The following is a 25,901-nucleotide window of genomic DNA, read 5'->3' on the forward strand; positions in this document are numbered from 1 at the left end:
TTAGCGGTGCAGATGTGCACAGTTAAACCCCGTCAAACGCTCACAGTTTTTATCTGAGCCCCATTGACACTTTAATTATCACCCTAAAATAAACAAGAGCAGATCCAGAGACCTGATCTTCCAGCTGACCACCTTAGCTTCAGGTATAGACTTTTCAATAACAGAATATGTCATTTTTGTTCCATTAGCACCATCAAATAACTCACAAAAATAATGAACATTTCAAACAAGTTTCCCTGCTTCCCTCCCTGTCACGTAATGGCACAGAGACAAAAAGGTAAGATCCATATGCAGCTTTAATGGGGTAATCCAAAACGTAAATCCAAAGACAGGCAAGAGTCAAACTCCATAGAACAGTCCATACAAAAACAAAGAAAACAACAACAGAAGCCGGTGACCGTAAATGAAACCACCATAACAAAAGCAGAAACAAACCAGGTATAAATAGACAGACACCAATGAACAAACACAAAACAGCTGGGTGCAATGAACGGGATAATGAGTCCGGGAATTGATTATGGGAAATGAAATCCAAAAGTGTGGTGAGGAACAGTCCAGGTTGGTGTGCCCTCTAGTGACTAACCAGGGCACTCCAACTGGTGATCATGACACTCCCATTGGCCAAACAATCAGATTGAGCCAGTCTGCTGGCTTGTTCGGGATGCTCAGAGCAATGCTTTGAAAATACCACAGCTTTTTGAATGTCATATTTGTTTCTAAATAATATGTCAAGATAGGAAAAAGCATTTTAGCACAGAAAGAAATATGCACTGCAGCTTACATTCAAGTCTATTTCAGCAATGCTCTCTATCTTCAGATGCCTGGTAAGCACTAAATTTATCCTCTCCAGGCATATTTGTGTTTGTGTATGTATACATGATCCATATTTATGCAAATCATAGTCAAATTAGAAAACCAAATGTCTTATAAATGCTGATGTCAGATGTTGCCTGCATCCCTGAAGCAGGCCAAACTGAATCTGCACACTTTTAATTTTGCTAATTCTGGGGGAAAATCTGTAGATTTCAACATGATAAAATGTGTTACGCTCAGCTGTGGATACTACAGATGTACTGATAGCTGAAGGAAATTAATCAACATATTTAATAAACAAACACAAGGGCTGACGTGAATCTGCTACCAATTCCATGTGGGCCTGTTAAAACGAAAACTTCTAAAATTCTTCAGTTTAGATGCTGTCCTCAATCCAGACACTGCTGTCCGCCCCAATTTCCACTGAAATAACCTCTCTGAGAAATAGCATCAGATATGCTTTTTTCAGAGCCGCTTTTCACACTTCTGTATGATCATAGCTGGCAATGGTGGCCTGCATAACAGGTTAATAGGGAAAAACAGAAGTGCCTGATGGAAATGAGCAAGTGATGAAGCAGTGTCATTAGAGGCTTGATGAGACATGCACCTGAACTGCCTGAATCATCGTTGTCCAATCCATCATTTCCGGGAAAGCTGTTTGCTCTGATTCTTTATAAGACTTTTCAAAACATATTTGATCCGTGATGAATTTCAAATGATGATGAACATTTAAAATGGTTTTTAAAATGCTTCAACTAAAACTAAAAGGTCTTTATTAGTTTACCAATTTAGTTTATCAAACTCTCTGTTTGGTGAGAAATTGAATCGGCTGTAAGTGTCAATGTCAAAGAACCTTAAAATTCCTGCTGTTCTGTTCCCCATGACATGTTTATGAGACATTGTTAGGCTGATGTGTCACGGGTTTATGTTTCCCAATTAAAAACTGCCTCTTGTGAGTCATTAACAAGCTTTGTGCAGGAGTAAATCATCAATAATGTGGATGCAGCACAAGGCAATGCAAAGGAAAAAACACACACAGGCTAGTTTTATTGCAGATTTTAGAGCAATTAAGAGCCATTGTTCTGACGTGTTGAGGAATGAGCTATTTTTCACCATATACAAGTCAAATCATTATTCATAAATGCCATTCATTTATAATAGCTTATAGCATAATTTATTATATAGTTAAACATATGTCTACCCTCCATTTGAAGTAAACATTCACAATATTTGAATGGAATGAGTATGGGTTTACTCAGTAGTGTACCGTAACTTTGAACCTTGGCCCTCTCACTCCCTTCCCTAATCAGGAAAAAAGTAATCTAATCTCAGAATAAAATCAGCCAGACTTACCATGTCCTCTTCTATGGTACTGCATAAGTTACCTTTGACAAGAAATGCAACAAGCAATCAGCACAGTGAGTTTGAGAATTATCACCAAAATAAAACAAAATGTAACAAATCATTATCCTATCAAAACGTATTACACGCAAAACCAACAAAATTTTATGCAAGCCAACTAGTGCTGTCAAAATTAACATGTTAACACATGCAATTCTTTTTTTTTTTCAGTTTAACGAGTTAAAAAATATTTAACGCAATTAACGCAGTAATCCATTTTTTTCCATCATCCTTTAGCTAGCATTACATTATATGATCACGCTATCATTCATTCAAGTGCTATTAACCCTCTGGAGTCTGAGGCTGATTTGGGGCTTGGAGAAGTTTTGACATGCCCTGACATTTGTGCTTTTTTCAGTTGTTCATAAACATATAAATGACAAAAGTGTCATTACACTGTACATTACACAGCACAAACTAGGCTACAATAATATGTGAGGAACATGTATGTGCATGTTTGTATTTTTGAAGGAATAATGTTTATGCGTGGTTATTGAAAAAACAAAACACTTAAGTCACTGAAATAAGGCCAAAAAATATATATTAAATCTGTGTTCACAAGACTTCTGGGTATTGGAGGTTATAGACTAGAGTTTTTGCTTCAGAATTATGTAAAAAATTATGCTGCCTACTCCTTCATATAAAACAATATATTGATTTAGTTTTTGTAAGACACTTTTTGTCAAGAAACACAGTATGCGTGGAGGCGTGAATCATCATGAATAAGGGACCATTTACACCAGAGAAGACAAAAGAATCGCATAATAATTACCTGAAATGACTTGCATATTAATGAGGCCTTTCAGTCAGGTAGGCTATGAAAAAAACCCTCTGTAATAATGTCTCAGCTCATCATAAACAGCAATACTGTGAAATATTATTACAATTTAAAATAATGGTATTCTATTATATTCTTTAAAATATAATGTATTTCTGTGATGCAAAGTGTCTGAACAATTATGTTACCTCTATGGCATTTCATATTGGCTTTTAGCTTAAAAGAATGCACATTTGGAGAAATATTGATGGATTCTTATATGTTTATGTCAATTTTCTATACTGAGAAGTAATATTTATTGTCATCACTATGAGTGCTGGATACTGTGTTTTCAATTCATACTTGCAGCCGGAGGGCGCTCTGTACACCTTTAGGCCACAAATTCATATAAAGAAGAAAAGGAACTAGGAACTAACTGCATGTCTTCTAGAGGTCACTAACCATGGCTTTAACATCCAGATAAACACTTTTCAAGACAATAAATACACGATTGAGACAATGCATACAAGTATTGCCTCTGAATAGCGCTGGTTCCGTGGGCGTGGCCGCATTAACGGATAATGAGCTGAATCTCGGACTTCTGACATGGCTCTCTTTTCATACAGATTACATAAACACAGAATGTTTGTTTTCGTTTGTTGCACGATTTAAAACATGACATTTCAATGTTTCTTTAGACATAAGTGTCATTTTTTTTGTCATTAGTATTCACTAAGTTACACTTCATTTTCTGAGAACTGTCAGATTGGACTTCGTTCAGAGGGAGAGAAGAGATCACACATCATGTTAGTTTTCTTTATTTTACAAAAAGCACAACATTGTGTTTTTACTCTGAGTGTACACAAATAAAAGAAGACATTCTATAGTTTCAATTGATATATTACTTATGTCTCTATGACAAGAAATGACAGAGTATTTTAAGTCTGTTTTGCTGCAATGTGAAAAAAATCCTGCAAAACGCGCCGGCACGTTTTCGGACCTCAGGGAGTTAAACCATTCAAGCTCGATTAGACGCAAAAAAGAACTTAAATCTGTACCGGCACGCTGTCTGTGAATCTCCTGTCTGTGTCTATCTATCTATCTATCTATCTATCTATCTATCTATCTATCTATCTATCTATCTATCTATCTATCTATCTATCTATCTATCTATCTATCTATCTATCTATCTATCTATCTATCTATCTATCTATCTATCTATCTATCTATCTATCTATCTATCTATCTATCTATCTATCTATCTATCTATCTATCGTCTGCCTACCAGTTTAGGTTTAGTGTTAGACAGAAAATATCATTAACTCACTATAAAAACAATACAGTTTAGTCTCTACTGGAAAGTGTGTTTTGTGTGTGTGTGTCTGTCTTTCATAGTAACATATAATCATATACAGCTTATATCCAGTGATTGAAGACCAAACTTTTGTGTGTTGCAGGTTACCAGGTCCCTCCAGAGTCCCCGCTGCAGGCAGCGGCAGTAGCAGCAGTAAAGCCCACGGCTCCTCAAACCTGAACCGAAGGAGCCAAAGCTTCAACAGTATTGACAAGAGCAAACCACTGCAGTATGCTAGCGGCAATGACAGAGGTGAGCAATATACAGACTTCACATTTTCTAACCTAATATAAAAAAAATCAAGGTTTCTGCTTATTATAGCTATATCCTGTTATCCACTAGATGGTGCCACTATCTAAGAAACAATAGAGCTGTGGTACAGGGCAAGATGCTCCAAGCTGGTTCCCCCTGTAAAAACTGCATTTATTTTTACATTTTTATAATGACGTAAATAAATCTGTAGAAAAACACATTTCCTGAGGAAAACTTCGGGACTTGAAGTATAATATTGCACTGTGGTTCTTTTCTGGTGTGTTATTCACATCTGAAAAGGTGATCTGCCCTAGGCATTCACTGTCCTCCTCCTACATATTTCGAGATGACGTTAATGTTATATTTTTGCTTCTTCCACATAACCAGCCTATTCAGAGTTCACTTCAGATTTCATCTTCCTGTCGGAGCTGAACTATCATTCAAAGCCGACTTCATAAAACCACACGGCTATTTAGCCACCAGTGTGTAAATCTCCACAGGCTAGTTGGTTACTTAATAAATCTGCACTAGACCTGATGGAGTGTGTCGATTGAAGTCAGGTTGGGAGTTCAAAGACGTGTGACCCGTATTTCGCCCCTAGTTCACCCCTCACAGCAAGGATCCATGGCGATCGGTGAACAAAACGCAACTGATTTCCCTCACAGACTGTTTGTTTTGGCTGTGCTGCCCAGTTAGATTTATACCGGACTTTACTGGTCCTTGTTCACTGTTAGCACAGATGCTGGTGTTCTCAGACACTGGGTACAGAGAGGGCGAGACGGCACACACAAAGCCAGACAGAGGGTCTCACATGGCAGATGGAGCTTTGATGAATCAGAGAGTCCTAATAGGCGACGTCTCTCTTGAAACCCATGGCTGCCCTTTTCCGTCGGGCCTAACATTACTCAAAACCTTGATTTACAGGGCTACTGCGCTAATACCTCCACAGATGAGAAAAGCAAACTCCCATCTGCCTTTTTTCCCTCATCTTCCTTTTTCTTCTGTCCAAAGAGTCTGCCGCACTGGGGGAACCATGGGAGGGGCTGGTAGCGAGAGAATGATCTCTGTTCCAAAAACTAGTGAGATGCCTACCTAGCATTTTAAGACATTATAGGTGCACTGTTGACATAAAAACTGTTGCAAACAATAGGCAGAAAAATTATGCTGCCTTTTGAGACTCAATGTTTCGGCAAAATTGTAAAGGTGTGGTCACATTAGTGAAATTACACAGGCAAACAAGGTCTATTGTACATTGTCAATAGTGTAGTGATAGCGATATATATAGCAGTTCACACAGAAGTCACTCTCAAACCAAGCAGTTTTATTTTATTCAATGTGGTGAATCCGTGTGTCCAAATTGAACCAGTTGCAAAATCTGTGAGACAATTCGCCAAACAATGGTAAATATGACTGCATGTTCATAGGAGAGGATATCCCTGAATGCATTTTACCAAATGAGAAACTGAAAAGGCAGCAGAAATGGTACTGGTACCATACTTAAATGAATGGGGAATACTGTAACTGTAGTCACACTTTACAATTAAAACAGAAAATTAAACTTTTTAAAAGAGGCACTGTATAGACGTCCCAATTTACAGTTAAAAGAACCATTCACTTGTTTGTTTTTGCCAAAAATTGTGCATTAGCTTGACCAACCATTAAATAATTCAAATAATTCAGGATTTTCCAAACTATTCTGTCTGCCCATTTGATTTTAAGTTAAAGGGTTAGTTCACCCAAAAATTAAAATTCTGTCATTAATTGCTCACCCTCATGTCGTTCCACACCCGTAAGACCTTCGTTCATCTTCAGAACACAAATTAAGACATTTTTGATAAAATCCGATGGCTCAGTGAGGCCTGCATTGACAGCTAGACAATTAACACTTTTCAATGCCCAGAAAGCTACTAAAAACGTATTTAAAACAGTTCAACGGTAAAACATGTGACAACGGTGGTTCAACCTTAATGTTATGAAGAATACTTTTTGTGTGCCAAAAAAAAACCCAAAATAACAACTATATTCAACAATATCTAGTGATGGGTAATTTAAAACACTGCCTCATGAAGCTTCGAAGCTTTACGAAACTTTTGTTTCGAATCAGTGGTTCGGAGTGTGTATCAAGCTGCCAAAGTCATATATTGTTTCGTATTTATTTTGCTTATTATATCAGCTTTGTTAGTTTAGCAACATGCAATCAATTGAGATGTGAGTTTTATTTGTGCTTCATGCTGCCCACGTAGTGTTCCAAATCAGGCACTTATGATGGTTAGGATGCTGCCTTTGTAGCCCTCTAGGCAGCTCGCTAGGTTCTGGAACAGAGCTAGCATGTAGTCGTTCATTTTATGGCAGGCTTGAATACAAATTTCATAATCCGGAGTTTGACCTTTAACTGATTTAATCCTTAACCTCAAAATCTGTCAGCACCCAGTGCAACCGTCACCTACGTATTTCAGCACAAAGCCTCTCTGCGGATGCAAATCTCACACTGTTTATAAGCCTTATGCCAAGTTAGTAGGCACAAACACTTGCATGTTAAGTAGTCTTGTATAACAAAGCTAATTTCACCATTCACAGTGGCTGCAGGGATGAATCAGCATGTTTGCTAAAGTTAGCTCAGTTCAGGATACTTTCAAGAGCACTGTGTCCAGTTCTTGGATTAGTTTGAAGGAAATCATTGTTATTAACAGTTGTGCTTAAAAGTTTGCATACCCCTTGCAGAATCTGCAAAATGTTAATTATTTTAACAAAATAAGACAAAATAATAATAAAAAAAAAAAAAACAGCCATGGATCATCCAGGTAAGGACACACATTATTAAGAATCAAGGGTATGTACACTTTTAAATGGGGTCATTTTTATAAATTCAGCTTTTTTTACATCTTTGATGTAAAATATCTTATTCGGGACAGCACTAAATAAAAAAATAACATGCCTTTTGTATGTTATTTAAAATAATTAGCATTTTGCAGATTCTGTACAACAAACTTCTGGCAATGCTTCATACAGTAGCACCTGTGACGGTGGAGTTATATCAGAAGATATATCAGAACTGGACAAAAGAGATAAGAAAGAAAGCCAGAGGCAAAGGAAATGGCTAATGCGATCCATTCTAGATTAGACAGTTGCAGTACACCTGTTAATATGTTTGTTTTGGAATGTGTTTGGCATCCTACCAGACTTTCCAGACCAAAGTGGCATTTCACTTTCAACATAAAGTGGTGTGGAGAAAAGACGGGTAGCTATGGTAACCACGTTTCGATGGTCTGGTGTGTGTGTATGTGTGTGTGAGAGGCTGTTATTTAAGCTGCTGTTATCTCCAAAGACGGGGTTAATTTAGCTGACACATGCACTGAAGCCCGATCCACACAACGCTCATTCATAGTCCAATCACTGTTCCTTCTACAAGATTTTCAATGGAACCAAATTAAGTCCCATATCCTTCTCTCTTCCTTTGTGTTTAGAATTTTTCAGCTTGAATCTTTGATATATCTGGATGCAAATCAAAGTTAGGGACAGCCAGAGTAACTGTGAGATTAAGTAGATTTACATGCAGTTTGTTGTGTTATAAGGCAGCTGAAACATTGGTGTATTACTGATCTTTTTAAATTCACAGAAATTCATTAAAATTGTATTTTATTTTCCTCATGTATAATCCATCGAAGTTCAGTGAAAGCAATCTGAATTAAAAACGCTTGAGAGTGAATCTCACAAAAACACCCCAAAATCGAAATATTAATAATAATAATAATAAATGTTTTATTTTGCATAAATAAAAGAAATTGAGGTTATTTTTCTTTTCTTTTTTTTTTTTTTCTTTTTTTTTGCATTCTAAAATTATTTTCATGACAGATAAACATTTCATTTTTTACTTACTTTTTTGGAATAAGAAATTAATTTTCATCAAAAATGTATTTTATTTATTTTCATTTATTTTTTGTAAAAATGACCAAAAAAAATATTGAAAAAAAATAAATAAATTAAAAAAATAAAATAAAATGTAAAGCATACCCTTACAACATCCCATTACAAAGAAGTACTTGAGTACATTGGTGGAATCAGATGGTAATACCATGTTAATTTTGTAAGTATCATGGTACTGTATGATTACCATATTCATATGCCATATTCTGTATTCATATAGGTGCTAGAAAGAATGTCATTTATCATAGAACAAAACAAAACAAAACAAAACAAAAAAAAAAACAGCATGGTAATTCATTGGTACTTTTTTGTCAATAGTGTACAATCCACAGAAATCTAGTCAAAATAATCTGATTTATATACATTTGCATTGTAAAGCATTTTGAGTTTGTGCCCTTTGCAATAGGATGTTGTCTTATTGGACTGGTAGTCAATGCTCTGACAAGTTGCATTTTAAAGGATGTTACATTTGTGCAATGTCATGGTCTAAAAAGCTTGCTATATGTAGATCTGTGATTCCTCAATATGAACATTATGTATTTATATTGGATTAGGTATGTTTATATACATTATTCTGTGAGCCATGTTGATTCTCTGCAAAACATCACTGCATTTACAAAGAACAAGAGGGTGACTGGCAACAACAAAGTATTTGAAATCCCACAAAATCAATTTAGGAGCCAATTTTCTGCCTGAGTGCATCACAGCATTGCTTGGGATTTCAGTATGCGGTGGTTGCAGAGTAAAGATTTGGATGGGGCACTATCTATTTCTCACGTGTTTATGGGACATTTTCCTTTCCCACAATCCCTTTCCTCTTATTCTAATATTTGTATTATTGCTGCAGGCTAACACTTTCCTTCTTGCCAAACACAAACTTTGTATTGCTTCTAGGGTGTGGTTTTATCAGTCTAACAGATGTGTCCACTGTGTGGTCTGTTTCACAGAGTCGGTGAAGGGCATCCCTCTGCCAGGCAGCATGAACGGCAGTGGCTCTGTGCCCTCCAGCACCAGCGGGCAGCAGCTGGCCTCTGCCATCCCCTCTCCCACCGCTGGAAAGTCCTGGCGCAGCAAGTCCATGAACATTAAGCACAGTGCCACCTCGTCCATGCTGGCCACCAAGCCGCCCAGCCCAACCGCTTCCCCAACCCCTCCCTTATCATCTGATCGCCTCCGGCCCCCAATCACAGATGCCTCTAAATCAGCCCCCGGCAACCAGCGCTCCATGTTGGAGAAGTTCCGGCTCATCAACCCTCGCTCGGCATCCAGAACCTCACCCTCGGTGGCTGAAATGGCTCTTCAGGAGGAGGACGACTTGTCGGAGTTTGGAGATGAGGGGACCTGCAGTCCCACACCACCCTGCGGGATATCGAAACAGCAGGGGAAGACCTCCACATCCTCCTTTGCACCCACAAACAAGACCAACAACTGCAAGAACCAGAACAATAAGTCCTTGCCGCAGCCCAAAGACAAAGAGGACAAGAACAAGACCAAGAGCAAAGCCAGCACACCACCCAAAGAGGAGCCAGTAATAGTGGAGCCCTCTAAGAAGGGCTCCAAGATCGCCAGCCTCATCCCCAAAGGAAGCAAAACATCCACAGCCTCTGTGAAGAAAGAAAGTGCAATCCCTGCCTCCAGTGGCATCCCCAAACCTGGCCTGAAGGCTCCGACGGCGACTGCCAAGCCTGCAGCAACTCAACCTAGTGTACCTGCACCAAGTGTACCTGCTACAAGTGGTGAGAAGACCAAACTTAGTAAAGGCAGTCAGTCTATATATATGCAGAGATCTTTGGGAGGTTTGGAGAATCGTAAGACCAGCATGGTGTCATCAACCAGTACCTCAGCGCTTTCTGGATCCGCCACTTCAGGGCTGGGTGGTGGAGCAACTCTAGGAGGCAATGGGGCAGTACAACTTCCCCAGCAGCAGCAACACAACCATCCCAACACAGCAACCGTCGCCCCCTTCATGTATCGGTGAGTAATTCTAAAACACAGTTGGACATGATTGTTGCATTTTCAAATGTCTTGCTTTGCATATTGTGAAAGATGTTTACAGAAGTTGTGGGTACCTGCTTAATGATTAAGGATCTGGATCCATCCTGTTCAGTCACAGAAGAGTCCACTTTTGTCATATTACATTTACCATTATACCCCTAGAGAGATAATTAAGGGCAGGTGGGCTTTCCTTGTGATCAGTAAATTTGGTCTCTTTGGATAGAATTATTTCTGTTTTTTGGACTGAAATCCTTTAGTTCAGAAAACAGATGCCAACTGGTCATTTTTCAAACTTACTATGTCCTCATCATAGACCCTGATGACTTCTAGTCCGGGCAGGGCTACTGGGTCTATATATCTAATGATGCTTAGAGACATTAAAGGGTAAGACTCTGACAAACGGACAGATCTGGGTTTCTTGGTTCTATTCTGGGTTGTAAAATCATTATCATTATCTATGAGACAGCAGGACCATGTCTCTGTAATTACCCTCTATAGACAGGCAAAGATGAAACCCTCATCCCCAGGAGGTCCAGAATAATAACCTCATCTTTTACTCTTCTTTTTAATCTGCACACTGCTAACCAGACAGGTACTTTAAAGTATATCTCTTGCCAGATACTATTCGTAATCACTAGTCATTCACAAGATACACTATAAACAATATCCACATGACAGCAAAATACAATTTTTGTTTAGATGTGGAAAATAATATCTGCATGGAAGATCTGAATGTTAAAGAGTTGGCCTGGTGGGAAATGCACATGTTGCACTGTGGTGTTTCTGTGCAGGCAGTCATTTTCGAATCAATCATTTCTTTACTCTCCTGTCAGAGTAAAGGCAGAAAGAGGAATCTGGAGGATGTCTTGTTAAATCTGACTGTGATGGGTGATGTTAACAGGATGGATCTCTTTTCATTATAGATTGTCTAGACAAGAGTCCTGTTTTGACCAGACGGGTTGAGACCCCTCTTACACACAGAGCAACATAAAGCATCATTAATTACAGACAAATATATGTTGAACTAACCATCTATATATATACAGTTAATCAAACCAGCTTTTAGACCCACAAACACACACCCACTGATCATCTGTCCATGGCATCACATATCCAATCGTGCAGTGCTTTGTAAGAAAAAGCAGCGGGTAAACGTCTCATCTCGACAGTATTAATAGCCCGAGTGGGAACCGCTGAGATGTTTGCCAGACCGCCTCGTTTGAGGGGCGTGGCTTCCCTCAGTCCTCACCAAGAGACTGGTGACATCACAAATGGTTAGAGTAGAGGAAGAGGAACTGGGAACAGAAAAGAGAATTTGTGATTGATGGGCAGAGGGCATTCATAACAGTTGAGTCAGCTTATTAAAAAGACAAAGAGAGTGTTAATGGTAGACAAAACCGACATGAAAGACAACGATGAGTGTTAGAAGCGAGAGTGTGGGGGATTGTCCTTGAGCGATTGTGTATGTTCAGTAACATGTTTAATCCTTCACTTGATAAAGAGCTCTCAAACCTGATGACCCCCGCCTGACATGCCTGAACAAACTGAACCTTTAGAGCTCAACAGCTCTCATAAAACACACTCACCACCTTACCGGCCTGCCACAGGTTCATTATTCACAGGAACGCGTTTTCTTAAAGCTGTGTTTGGCATTCTCAGTGTCGTCTCATAAGGATTATAACCTAAAGTCTTAATGGAATTTTAAACTGGAGCCTTTATCACACTCCACCATTGCAGATCTTCCTCTCGAGAGCTTTGCTTGACACTGTAAAACCTGCAGGGCTGCGACAGCACTCAACAGTGGTACACTGCATTTTGAATGGGTCCACATGGTGAGCATGCTCTTTAAAGCGAATGCTCTTTTTAACATGCTTGGCAAAGGTGGGTGAGTTGAGGAAGTTGCATTACCAGCCTCTAAACTGCATTTTTGTATACATTTAAATATGTATACACTAGTGTTCAAAATTTTAATTTGGTAAGATTTTTTTATCGTTTTGAAAGAAGTCTCTCAACATGGCTGTATTTATTTGAATAAAAATGCAGTGGGTTTGCGAGTTTTTATTCCCAGTGGCACGGAGAACAGTGGGTTCTCCACCCATGTATTGCCTCTCCTCCCATCAACACTCTCAGCTTCAGTGATGTTGCATGAAAACTATATTAAAAGATGAAATGTGTCTGATGGCCATAAAATCTCTGTGTGTGTCCTTACCCGACCTTCTGTTGAAGCTGTCTGTTCATTCAGCTCGCCTACCTGACAGTTTAAGCCCTCTTCCTTTCTGGATCATTTGCTTATTTGCATTCGCAGGCAGAGTTTGTGTGTACATGTGTGAGTGTTTGTTGTCATGGGAAGTGCAGCATCTCAATGGCAGGAGTGTGGAACACGTGGTGAAACTAACAGTGTGACATGCCACTGAAATATTTGCCTGGTGAATTAGATGTGTATGTGTGTGTGTAAGAGAGAGGAGGGAATGTTTATCAGGGCGAGTGCAGCTGTCCTGGGACGACTTTGTTGTAGATGATAGTTGTTATGCATATACATTTAGAGTTTCTTCCAGTCTGTTTCAACTGTTCCAGCCTGAAAAGCGTTGTATGTGCATGTGTTTGTCAGGTTTTACTATATTTTTGGGTACCAGGTGTCACTCATAATGACAGTAAAACCTAAAAAGTAGGAAAATGGCTAAATAAAGTCACCAATCTATTGGTCTCGTGACCTTTTGCAATGCCTAGTTAATGGGTTAGTTCACCCAAAAATGAAAATTCTGTCATTTATTACTCACCCTCATGCCGTTCCACACCCGTAAGACCTTCATTCATCTTTGGAACACAGATTAAGATATTTTTGATTAAATCCAAGAGGTATATGGCTCACTCAAGGGCAATATAACCACCACTTTCAAAGTCCAGAACGATACTAAGGAATACTAAGAATACTTTTTGTGTGCAAAAACAAAACTACAAATAACTACTTTATTCAACAATATCTTCTCTTCTGTGTCATTCTTATACGCTGTTTACATTCAGGGTTCCAGGTTCTACGTCAGAACACCGACTCATTATTGGCCGGCTCACATGCATGCGTCGTGCTGCTCACGTGTGCAGCTTTGGCCAATACTGAGCCGGCATTCGGACATAAACTTGGAAGCCTTCACTGCACTTACTGCGGCAACTGCTTAAGTATAATGACAGGGAAGAGAACAGATTGTTGAATAAAGTCGTTATTTTTGTTTTGTTTTTGCGCACAAAAAGTGTTCTCATTGCTTCATAAAATGAAGGTTAAACCTCTGCAGTCATGTCGATTGTTTTAATGATGTCTTTAGTACCTTTCTGGACCTGAAAGTGGTGGTTATATTGTTGTCTATGGACAAGTCCTCTCGGATTTCATCAAAAATATCTTAATTTGTGTTCCAAAGAAGGTCTTACCGGTGTGGAACGACATGAGGGTGAGTAATTAATGACAGAATTTTTATTTATGGTGAACTAACCCTTTAACTAGTTTTTTTTTTTTTTTTTTTTTAGAAAGGTCACGTTACTGAAACGTTTGCCACTTTTTCATTAAAGCAGTGAAATTGAAATTGGTGATTTCCCTTCAATTTTAGGATGCATGCATGCAAAAAAAAACAAACAAAAAAAAACATAATAGTCTTTGTCTTAAGTACTAATAATTCATATGTAATTTTTCCTTTTGCTTCACTCAGGACGTATTCAGAGAATGACTGCACTACCGTGGTCCCCCCCGAACCGTGTCTCAGTCCCACAAAAGACCTGGTCTACAGCAAGACCGCCAAACAGTGCCTGGAGGAGATCTCAGGTAGGATGAGTACCGCCACATGTGCACACACACACAGTCAAACATAAGAGAGCGACACACCCTCAACACACCAAACACATACACTCACACAGAAGCTGAAACACAGGCACAGATTCTCTCTGCAGGCCTCTAGTTCCATGTTGCTATCACAGCAAGAAAAGGTCAGATATGACAGGTGGACAAAGGCCGGCCTTGTTTGGGAGGCCAAGCAGCAGAATGTGTTGTTTATTTGCGCTTCTGTGCATTTCTCTATGTGTGGGACTATGATGTGACAGCTGATAGCTGAAGATAGGTGCCTGGGGCTCAGGCTCTGCACGCACACATCTTTTAACAACCAGTCTGCGAGCAACTGTGAGAAATAAATGCAAATTGTGCCCAAATGCTGCATTTACCTGCGCTGCAGTTTCTGGAAATGGAGGGTGCACTATGACATGCGTTCCTAGATGTTCATTTCCTGTGTGAATATTTATCAGCACAGCCACCGTTGTTTTAGCTCTATGCTTTGGTTTATTTCATTAATTCTGTATGAGAGGAGATGTAATCGGTTTGCGATCTGGCTGCTTGTGTGCATCCCTGAGGTTCCCTGTTGTTATTTTAATGCATTTTATTCGTAATTAACAATCTAAAAAAGCTCAAAACAAATTTGACTGGAAAATCTTTCCTTAAACCAGCCCACTCTTCTTTAATGAGATATAAATTAGTGCTCCAGCTCACACAAAAATGCCTGGAATGTCAAATTAAAGAAGATAAACTGCAGACACGAACACATAAGCACAAAGTGGTCAGTGTTTGCGCGTCAATGAGAATGCAGCCCTGCTGTGGTCATTTTGAAGGTGAGGGACAATGTTGTTTGCAAATGGATCTTGAAGCTGCAATAACATTATGACTCATGTTCAGACATTTACTGTATGTTTTGCACTGCATTGTAAGAGTTTTTGGACAGTTTATGGCTGATGAGACTTAGGAAAGCATAACATTGTTATTGTACCCTGAGCTGTTGAAAACAAAAGAAGGAAATAGATACACATTTAAAATGGTACAGCAAGATTGTAACTTTAAAGTTTGTCTAATAATTAAAGATTATAAGACTATCTCTGATTTTTCAGATCTCATGTGCTCTGATTTGCTCTGAAGTTTTTATTATGAACTCCAATGTTTCGCCTTCATTTTATTGCTCTATATTCGTGCTGTATGCAAACAACTGTCTTAATTTGTGTGTTTTTATGTTAGGATGATACTTTTTTTTTTTTTAAATTATAAAATTATAATTAGAATCCATAAAATTCTCCTGAGCTATGAAAGAGGAACATATGAGAAAAAGCATTTTCTCTCTTGGATAGCATGTCTACAGGCTTTTCCCCCTCTACATCTTGCCATGTTTGAAATGCTTTGGTTTGGCCAGTGATGTGGTCAAGGAAACCCTCACATGGACTACTTATAGATGTTAACCTCAGAACTCACTTCCTGTTGAAGTTCAGTTTGGGTTCCACCCTGTTGTAAAAAAAAATTCACTCAATGCAAGTAAAAACAAAATCTATGCATGCACCTGTTCTGTTTTTGCATATTTAGATGGTTGGCTAGTTAGTAAAGATTGACTGTTTGATTAAAAAAGGAAAAAAGATAAAAAATAAAAAAAATACCTTTGTTGTATTTGTTGAATTGTCCAGAATCTAGTTATGGTAACTATCTCTGTTATGTGAATCTGGTTAATTTTGAAATATCAAGCAAGCACTTTTGTTAATATGGCTTGTCAGAGTCCATGAAAAAAAAAAAACATATAATAAAAAATGATTATAATATAATATAATATAATATAATATAATATAATATAATATAATATAATATAATATAATATAATATAATATAATATAATATAATATAATATAATATAATATAATATAATATAATATAATATAATTACGGGTGTCAAAATAACTTCGATTAATTAATCTGAGAAATAATAACGCGTAAAAAAAAATAACACAGATTAATCCATTCCGTATTGACCTTTGAACCTGGAGCCGTTCAAAGCACGCAAGCTCTCTGTCTTCAAAGTAAGCACCGTCTTTGCACTCTCTGTACCTCACACCTAATAACAGTCGTGATTCGCACGCAACGCGTCAATGTCCGCTAATGTCCAATTCGCGACTTAATGACTCATTTGAACAGATTCATTTTAATGAATCATCTGTCCACACGGTCTATAATGAATCATTTACTCGAACAACTCTGAAATGAGAACACAAGTGTGCTTACCCCATTTAGCTAGAGTGGTTAGTAAAATTAGCCTTAATAATCCACAATATTTTCAGGTTATTTAAATGACAATGTGTAGTAAATTTGGCCTACCTATAAAATCAGTTAATTTAGACTGGAGTGAGGTAAAACCAGAACAAAGCAAGCTGTTGTTACCTAGGTGCATTCAATTGTATATGGTAGAAAATTATATTATTAGTTAATATAACTTCTAAATTCTATTTTTTTATACTTTTCAGGTTCAGCAAAAAAGCATCTACTCGTACAAAGCTATAAAATCACTTCTTTTTTTTTCTGCAAAGAGGGCAAGAAAGAATTACAGTGAGAGTGACGGGTACTTTGTCAGTATCGGGCTCACAGATGACGTGGTAGGGCATTTTTTAGTATTTGTGTGGATGACCATGTCTGTCACCACCGAAGACCAATGTTGCCCCAGGAAAAACCCTACATTGATTCATTTGAATCGAAAGATTTAATACTTTCACAACAAAAATTATGTATGCGATTCATTTAGATTAATTAATCACAGAGTATGTAATTAATTAGATTAAAATTTTTAATCGATTGACAGCCCTAAATATAATATAATATAATATAATATAATATAATATAATATAATATAATATAATATAATATAATATAATATAATATAATATAATATAATATAATATAATATAATATAATATAATATAATAATATAATATATTATTACATTATATTAATGTCTTTCATCATTGCAAAATCATGATAGTAATATTTTTGTTAGTCTTAATGTTAAAATCTAGCTTTTTATATTGGGGGTCCCTGTATTTATTAAGAGCCTGATCTATAAAGGTTGAAATACTCATTTTTTGGGATATATTATAGTCATAGTTCAGTTTTTTTGTATGATTTCCTTTCCTTTTGCAGTTGAGCTGTGTGCTGCAGCTTTTCCAAATGCATCATCTTAACACCTCTTGCCAGTATGAAGACAGTCTGAGGAGAGATCACAGTATTACAAGCCAGTTTTGTCTTACGCTATTCCCATAACACACACACACACACACACAGACACACACACACACACACACACACACACAAACCAATACCTGTTTGGCTGCGAAGGTGTGTGCTGACTCGGTAGCTAACAGCAACAGGAAACCAGCCGTCATTGCTGCAAAAAGAAACACAGAGAGAAAGGAGGAGATGGATAAAGAGAATAAAGCAGCTCACAGCATGTTAAAAGGAGCAGGCGGACCCTGAGCTTGCATCTCGGCGCGCGCACACACACTCAGTCTCTGCTCCTGTCCCTTGGAGCAAGCCACATGCGCTCACTCCAGCCGGTAATTAATAGACAGAGTGTGTGAAGAGATCTCAGTTGCTGGGAGAGAAACAGGAAAAGAGGAAAATGCCGTGAAGGATGTGTATCACAATTTAACCGTATTCTGGTGCAGATCTGCTTCCTGTGAGCCTCCGTGCTGCATTGAAGGAAAGAAGTGATAGAAGAGGAAGAGAGGAGGAAGACAGGAGGAGTGTGCTCTCAGCACGTGCACCTGGATGCTGGTTATTGGCTGCGGCGAGCGAGCGTGTGTGTGTGGGCAGGATGATATTTGAAGCTCCCTGGTGCAAGGGGCAGTTTTGCGACTGAGCTTGTATGCCAGCTGCCACCTGAGGCTCACAGATCATGTGAGGAAGAACAAACTTCAAGATAAGGTAGAAAAAGTGCAAGGGATCCTTAAGAACGTGTGAAAATATGAAGCGGGGAGCTGACTTTTCTGTGTTCCAGGGCGGCAGCCCGCCTCGCAAGTCACCGCAGCCTCTCCCAGACAATCTGAACCTCCGCAAGCAACGTTCTCTCGGCAACCTCGTGCTGCTTAGTGATGGGGAGCAGAGGGTTTACACCTTTGAACTGGACGAACCGCCATGCCCGACTTCGCCATCCTCCAGGATTGCGTCTACATCACCCTCGCCCCAACATGGCCGAGGCAGCGCTCGTAGACACCCCGAAGGCAGCACCCGAGCTCGATCGCTCTCGCTGTCCCTCACCAAGATGCTCTCCCAGTCCGAACACTCCCTTATACCTGTGCCCTGGGGTTGTAAGTCCAGCCGGATGGCACCTGCGCATCAGCACCAGCGGCCGGAGTTGGTGGATAAAGCGGGCAGCAGTAGAAGATCAGATGAGGACACCCGGGCAGGTCCAGGAGGAGACTGGGAGCTTGAGAGTGCCAGAGATGAGCAGGCACAGCTGGATAAAGAGGTTATACTCACTATGCTGGGAGACCTGGAGCAGGTTTTAAACCCACAGACACGCCGTAAGTGCCGTGCCGCATAGCTACACAGACTCATCAGTAACATATTGTCTTTGTATCTTCCTTGTACATTGTTGTGGTAATGGTCAAATTTATCCCTGAACTCTGGGTCGAGAGTGTGAGTAACTGCATTAGAAACGGTTCTTGGGGATGTCAGGGTGAATTATGGTTCTCTGATCGTGCTATAGAAGAACATTTAGCAGCCAGATTCACCTGCCGGCTATGGAAGCATTGCCATGCTGTCTGCAGCTGTGATCAATAGCTCTATTTACCCTCTCGTCGGTGTGATCCATGCTTTTATTCTTCACCCATCTAATATTAACTGTCAACCACAGGGCTGTTTGTTCACAAGCCCACCACCTCATCTTATTGAAGTAATTCAGTTCCCTGTAGTTCAGTCTGATAGCAGCATTCCTTCACACAGCATTTGAGTTAACAGAGGAAATGTTTTAAAGGAGCTACTCTTTTAGTGGTTACTATTATTACTGCTAATACTTGATCACATATCATTCACATAAAATTACAAATTCTGTCTGTAAATCTGTTATGATTGGCTAACGTCATTACATAGGAAACAGTATCTACGCCCACGAGAGTAAATGTTTTTCATGTAAGTAAGCGTTTTGAAAACATCATCCATAAAAAAAAATAAATTAATAAAAAATACAGACAATGCATTACTTGCAGTTTGTGATGCAGCTGCTGTCACATCTAATACAATTGGCTGCTTCATCTTTCAAGAAGTTTCTTTGCAAACTCTCCATTAGATTGTGCATCGCTGACAAAACAAAATGCTCTGAACAAACATATAATCCTTCAATGTGATCCGGGAAGCCATTCAATTACACCATCCACTAGTTTCCGACATTGGGATACTTCTGAACCTGTACAGAGATGCAAACAAGCTAAACCGGACACGTTAAATCAAATGTTCCTTCACTCTACCTTTTTTCCTGTCGAAAGACTCAAGTGCTTGAAGCATGTCAGAAATTGAACGCGCATCTGTATAATGTATCCAGTGTAGACAACAGTGTTTAATAATGGGTTCTATTTGCTTTTGTTGCAGGCAAATGTCAGCCATTAAGTGGCTGAAAGCCAGTGGGTGGGGTTTATGGTGCGAACTATTCGGTGATGTCTTGCTCTGGAGGCAGTCATATGCAAATGTACTTTTTCTGAGATGTCACAGTAGGGCTGAACGATATGACCTAAAATCAAAACCTCAATTATTTGAACATTTTACCTCAATTATGATTGATGAACGATTATTATTATTTTTTTTTTTTTTGCCCTCATAGTTCACTGAAAAGGTTTGTACTGTAAACATACTTGACTATTAACCCTTAAATGCATACCTCGGGTCTTTAGTAACCCGGGACGTCATTCACTACCCTCCTCCTCCATTTTTTAAAGTTAGACATCAACCTTCTTGGTATTCCTCAATCAATTCATTATAAAAAATATAACAAGAAAAAAATCATAGCATTTTAAAAGAATGCCTATTTTTGTATTCATTTTTTGTAAAAATTATATAGGGTCGCAAACGACCCGAGGTGTGTATGAGTGTAAGTATATTTTTTCTGCACAACAATAATTGAATCTTAGAGGACGGAATAAGTGCAATTCACTTTTATTCCACAAGGTGGCAATGTCTGATACACAATGCTGAAGTGACGACTCATTCAGACAGAAAACGAAATAATAAGAAAAACATGAAATGGCTCAGCGATTTACTGCAGAGCAAGTACTGAATGCCATCAAATATGACTGTAACTGTTACTGGATGGATCTGGTGAAGCTGTTAGCGATCGAAATATTGATTTTGAAGATGTTGAAAATTATATAGTTTTGAGAATACGTTTGAGATCACAAATGGGCTCATAGACGTGACCTCAAACATAAAACTAGCCCATTATTTGCTGAATTTACTGGGAAATGAGCTCTGACGAGGACAGTGGTGATGGCATAAAACATCTGCTCAAATGGAGCCCTTTCAAGCTCCAAACAGTAACAAAATATGCTTTACTTTATTCTTCTGTAATTGTTACTCTATAATCAGAAGAGTTTTATATTAGCGCAACAGGTAGAGATCCTTCCGTGTTAGATATAGACCTGGGTCGATAACGACCCGAATATGTAAGAATGATTGGCGAAACAGTCATGCATTTAAGGGTTAAAAATGGGATATTTTTCCTAATGAAAGAGTGGTCTGACATAACAGAAGTTATTTCTTACAAATTTCTGCTCTTGTAAATTAGACACAGATAAATTAGCACATTACCAATATTTGAATGCATTAATGAGAGAGCGATTGCATGTGTGAATTAGTCATTCCATCTCTCTATTAATTGTGAAGCTGTGGGTTGTAAGTAGTTACTTCAAAAGTAGAACAATATATGCTATAACTTGAGTTTCTAAGCTACTTTAGTGATAAATCACAGGACAGGGTTGACATCCAGTTTCTGCACTCCTCTCTGTTTACGAGATCTTCACGTGATGTGCAGCTAGTGTCTCTATGAGTGTTTGTTTGCCACAATGCATCAGCGCAGTAGCTCAATATAATGATACACATCTGATGGTCTAAAATCTCTTCAGTATCCAAAGTGTCAAGCCTTTAAACACATATAACTGACAAACTTTCGTGAGGACGCAAACGAAAGTGATCTCACTTCGGGGATCGTCTGTGTGTGTTGACTCGGTGTTTGAGTTCGCCTCTGTGTTGCTTCCATGCCGCTGACTGGATGGGGTGGAGTCACGTGACTACACAGACAATAGTATGTTTTTAAGGGGAAAGTATTAACAGGATTTTAAAAAAAAATGAAATAACCGACATGGGAATATTACATCGGTTAGAGGTTCTGAATTTCGGTTTCGATTATTTTTCAATTAATCGTCCAGCCCTATGTCACAGGTCACCCAATATCAATATTTGGAGCTTGATTAAATAAATGCTTTGTTTATAATGAGAAGAACATTTTAAGCTATGACATTTGCAAGCTGTTTTAATGGTACAAAGACCTCTTATATGTCAAAAGATCAAGGCAAATTTAATGTCATGACACTTTTAAACTGTTTTTTTACCTTTAAGACTACAGTATATTTGGCTAAACTCTTTGCTGTTAGCGCACGCAAATCTGCTGTGTCACATATTTGCATCCCTCTGAATTATGCAAAACACAAGCAGCACAATGCAGCTGACACAGATTCCAGTTTGAAGCTGTAGACTCTGAGGTTATCTTTTACACTGGCACAATGAGGTTAAATCAAAGCAAACTCTCAGCTACCATCTGATCAGACAGAGCCAGCGGTGTGTCCTCACACCCTCCTTTGCTGCTGACAGGCTCAAGTGGTGCTTACAGAAATGTGTCTGCTCACCCGGAGGGCAACAAGTGCAGTTATACCACCCAGAGCCCTCTTAATCATCAAATATCCGAGTTAGAAGCGCTTGTATTGTTTGTTCATATCCAGGATTCACATGCATTGAGCATAGCCATGCACCTGCAATATGTGTGTGGGTTTAAAAATGCTCTGTGCTCTATATGTGAGGTAGTGCAGGAGAGAGAAATTACTTTATTTGCCTCACACAGTTTGGCTGAATGGTCCATTACAAGCCTATAAAATAAGCATTCTGGGTAACAGAGGGCCTGATATATTCACTGTGACTCTCTGTATGTGTTTGCACTCCAGGGCCAAACCTCTCAGTGCTGTAGGGATCAGGAAGGTCAACTAGTTTAATTAGTGAGGTTTAGTAGTGTTTTGTTTTCCTGTTAAGTTATTTTAGTGTTAATATTTTATGTGGTGTGCTTTAAAGGGATGAACTTTGAGATGCACCCTTTCAAAGAGGATTTTAGCATTGTTCTGTAGCTAAAAGTGTCAACACAGTAATCTTTCTCAGAGATGTTGCCTCTCTCAAGTCATTCCCTTTACATCATTACCGCTACATCTAGTCATCTTTTGTAAGAAATCAAACTGTCAGCTGCAAGGAAAATAGCTTTGTACAAATATACAGATATTTTTACAGATATTTTTTGAATATTTTTTTTGAGTTTTGCACAGTGAACTTTAAGTTTTTAAGATGCCGTATCAAAAACAGTTGAACTTTTGAAAATGCATCTCAAAAAGCTTCCATTCTGTTAAACTGGTTTTGAATATAATAATGAAACCAATGCAAACATGTGCTTCAATGCTCAAGACCAGCTTTTCAGCTTTTTCAATTATAAAAATATGTTGGTTTGCATGCATTGTGTGATCTTTACAACCTCGAACATTGAATCCACAGGAATCTTGTCAGTTCTTTTCTGTAGAAGTATATAATAGTGTGTATATTAATAGTTAGTATATTAATATCACACTAAATTTGCAGTCTGGCTCTGTATTGGTGGTCATTCATGACACCCTCATACATGATTGTGCTCCTTATCATGTATTCAATCCTCTCAGACAGATCTTCCACTCAGACAACTTGAGTCTCGCTCACTTACATGATTGTTTCTATTCGTCAGATGGTTTGCCTTCCAAAAACACATTGATTTGACAATATCTGTGTATAAGTAAGTGTCCAGCTCTGTAAGCTGCAGCACAGACATGCTAAAACAAAGTATGAGGTGGCATTTACTTACACAGGAGAGAAATAAGGTTTGACCTGGAGGTGTTTGACAAGCGAGAAGTGCTGTTGAAAATAGTTCTGGGTGTAAATCTTAATGTGATTTGTTTAATCATGGTTCACATGGGAAATCACCTTTTATATTTCTTTTTACCCCCTTTTGCTGAATTAATTTCCAGACATTGTGAAAGTAAATACAGCACAATCAGTTTTGATTTAAAGCTCATTTTAAATGCCCACATAATCACTGTTTCACTGCAGCTCCATCACAAGAGCAACACAATTAAGATCAGTGCACCATGCACTTTATGATAGCAGATTTTTATTAATTAGCGATAGAAGTTTATTATTATTATTGTTGTTAATTAGTGTTTCACATCAAAGCTCATGCCATTGACACAGCATTTTACAGTCAGGGGGTGTAAATAAGGAGGATGTGACTGGATCAAATAAGCAGGTTTCTGATGCGATGCTGTTCAGCTTGTATGAGTGTCTCTTTGAGTGTCTTTGTTCAATGAGTTTAATGTAGTGTAAAAGAAGCACTTAACTGAACTTTTGCATATGCAGATCCAAATCTGTGTTCTAGTGGTGTTGTGGCCATGAACAAATGAAAAAGTTTTCAAGTTTCTTTCATGTAAAGTGCATAATTGTCTTTGAAGTCTTTTCCTGGCTTCATAAGAATGTTTTTGCAGTTTAATACTGATTTATTTATAATTATTATTTACATTTTTTTTTTTTCTGTAACATGATAAACATCATGTCCATTAGAAAAAAAGATAGATATGCTTTTTCATTTTTGGGAAAACACTATTTAAACATTGAACCAGTCTTTCTGGAGTATGGAAGCCCTGAAGCGCATGGTGGAAAAAAAAGAAAGAAAACTTATGCTGGGGTGGGAAAAAAAAAGAAAACTTCTCATTATTTCTACATGATAAGACATTATTTCGAGATATTAAGTCATTATTTCAACATAAGTCATTATTTCAAGAACTTAAGACATTATTTCGAGATATTAAGTCATTATTTCAACATAAGTCATTATTTCAAGAACTTAAGACATTATTTCGAGATATTAAGTCATTATTTCAACATAAGTCAGTATTTCAAGAAATTAAGTCATTATTTTGAGATATTAAGTCATTTTTTCAATATAAGTAGTCGTTATTTCGAGAAATTAAGTCATTATTTTGAGATATTAAGTCATTATTTTGACATCTAGTTATTTCAGCAGGTCATTATTTCGACATAAGTCGTTATTACGACATAATATCTCATTATTTTGACATAAATCGTTATTTCAACATAATATCTTTTTTATTTCAACATAACTCGCTATTGTATATCAAGTTTAATAAAAGGTGCACACAATTCTATTCAGTCTATTCAGTCTATTCAGTGTTATGTATCACTATTTTCACTTAGTGTAAGAAGTTTAAGAACATTATTTTCATTTTTATTGAAAATAAATGCCTTTCTGGTGTGATATGTGATGGGAATATACATGAGATTTGACCACACGCTCACTTGCTAAAAGATTTATTAACCAACGTTTCGGCACAAAGCCTTTGTCATGGTATGATTTCATTCAGAGTGAAGAGAGCATAAATAGACAATCAAGTAAGTGCGAGTTTGCAAGTGAGTGTGCGGTCAAATCTCATATATATTTAAATTTATCTCTCTTCGGACGGAGTGCATTTGTTTATGTCTTTTTTGATTACGTGATATGTGATGGGAAAATAGAGAAGAGCGAGCTCGGCAAAAGGGGGATTCGAAACCGCGGCGATCGCAGTAAAAGCTGAGACTGCAAGCCGACACGCTACTGTTGTGCCACTGAAGACACTGAATTGTGTGTGTCTTTTAATAAACTTGATATACAATAACGAGTTATGTCTAAATAAGGACTTAATATCTTGAAATAACGACTTATGTTGAAATAACGAGATATTGTGTCAAAATAATGACTTATTTTGTCAAAATAATGACTTATGTCAAAGTAACGAGATATGTCATAATAATGACTTATGTCGAAATAATGATATATTATGTCATAATAATGACTTATGTCGAAATAACGACTTAATGTCTTGAAATAAGGACTTATGTCGAAATAATAAGATAAGTTTTCTTTTTTTTCCCTCCCCACCATAAGTTTTGTCTTTTTTTCCCCACCATGCGGTTCAAGGCTTCGGTATGGGAGTCTCTTAGTAGATTTGTAAATTAATCAGTTGAGTGAATAACTCAGTGACATTCACAACACACAAAAACACACTCATTGGTCAATATCAATAATGCTGTAGCCTGCATTTAAGGTTCACTGAATGAATCAGTGAATGAATCTGAATGAATCTTTTTTGGGGAACAGATTCAAAACAGTGTAATCAGTGAGTTCATACCGAGTGTTCTTCACTTCTGTCCAGAAAACGAATATGTGAGTCTGAAAAATGACTCAGTTC

At 38.0% G+C, this 25,901-nt stretch overlaps 1 protein-coding gene across 12 annotated transcripts in view; it reads left to right on the forward strand.

Annotated features, from left to right (window-relative positions):
• nav3 (neuron navigator 3) overlaps positions 1 to 25,901 on the forward strand; it is a 171,735-nt gene that overhangs the window by 81,414 nt on the left and 64,420 nt on the right. For all 12 annotated transcript variants that reach the window (XM_067392174.1, XM_067392175.1, XM_067392178.1 and 9 more), the window contains 3 exons: positions 4,429 to 4,577; positions 9,449 to 10,475; positions 14,192 to 14,304. In XM_067392174.1, the coding sequence (XP_067248275.1) occupies positions 4,429 to 4,577; positions 9,449 to 10,475; positions 14,192 to 14,304 (1,289 nt within the window). The remainder of the gene's footprint in view (positions 1 to 4,428; positions 4,578 to 9,448; positions 10,476 to 14,191; positions 14,305 to 25,901) is intronic.

Source organism: Chanodichthys erythropterus, chromosome 8 (assembly GCF_024489055.1).
Source record: "Chanodichthys erythropterus isolate Z2021 chromosome 8, ASM2448905v1, whole genome shotgun sequence".
NCBI lineage: Eukaryota > Metazoa > Chordata > Actinopteri > Cypriniformes > Xenocyprididae > Chanodichthys > Chanodichthys erythropterus.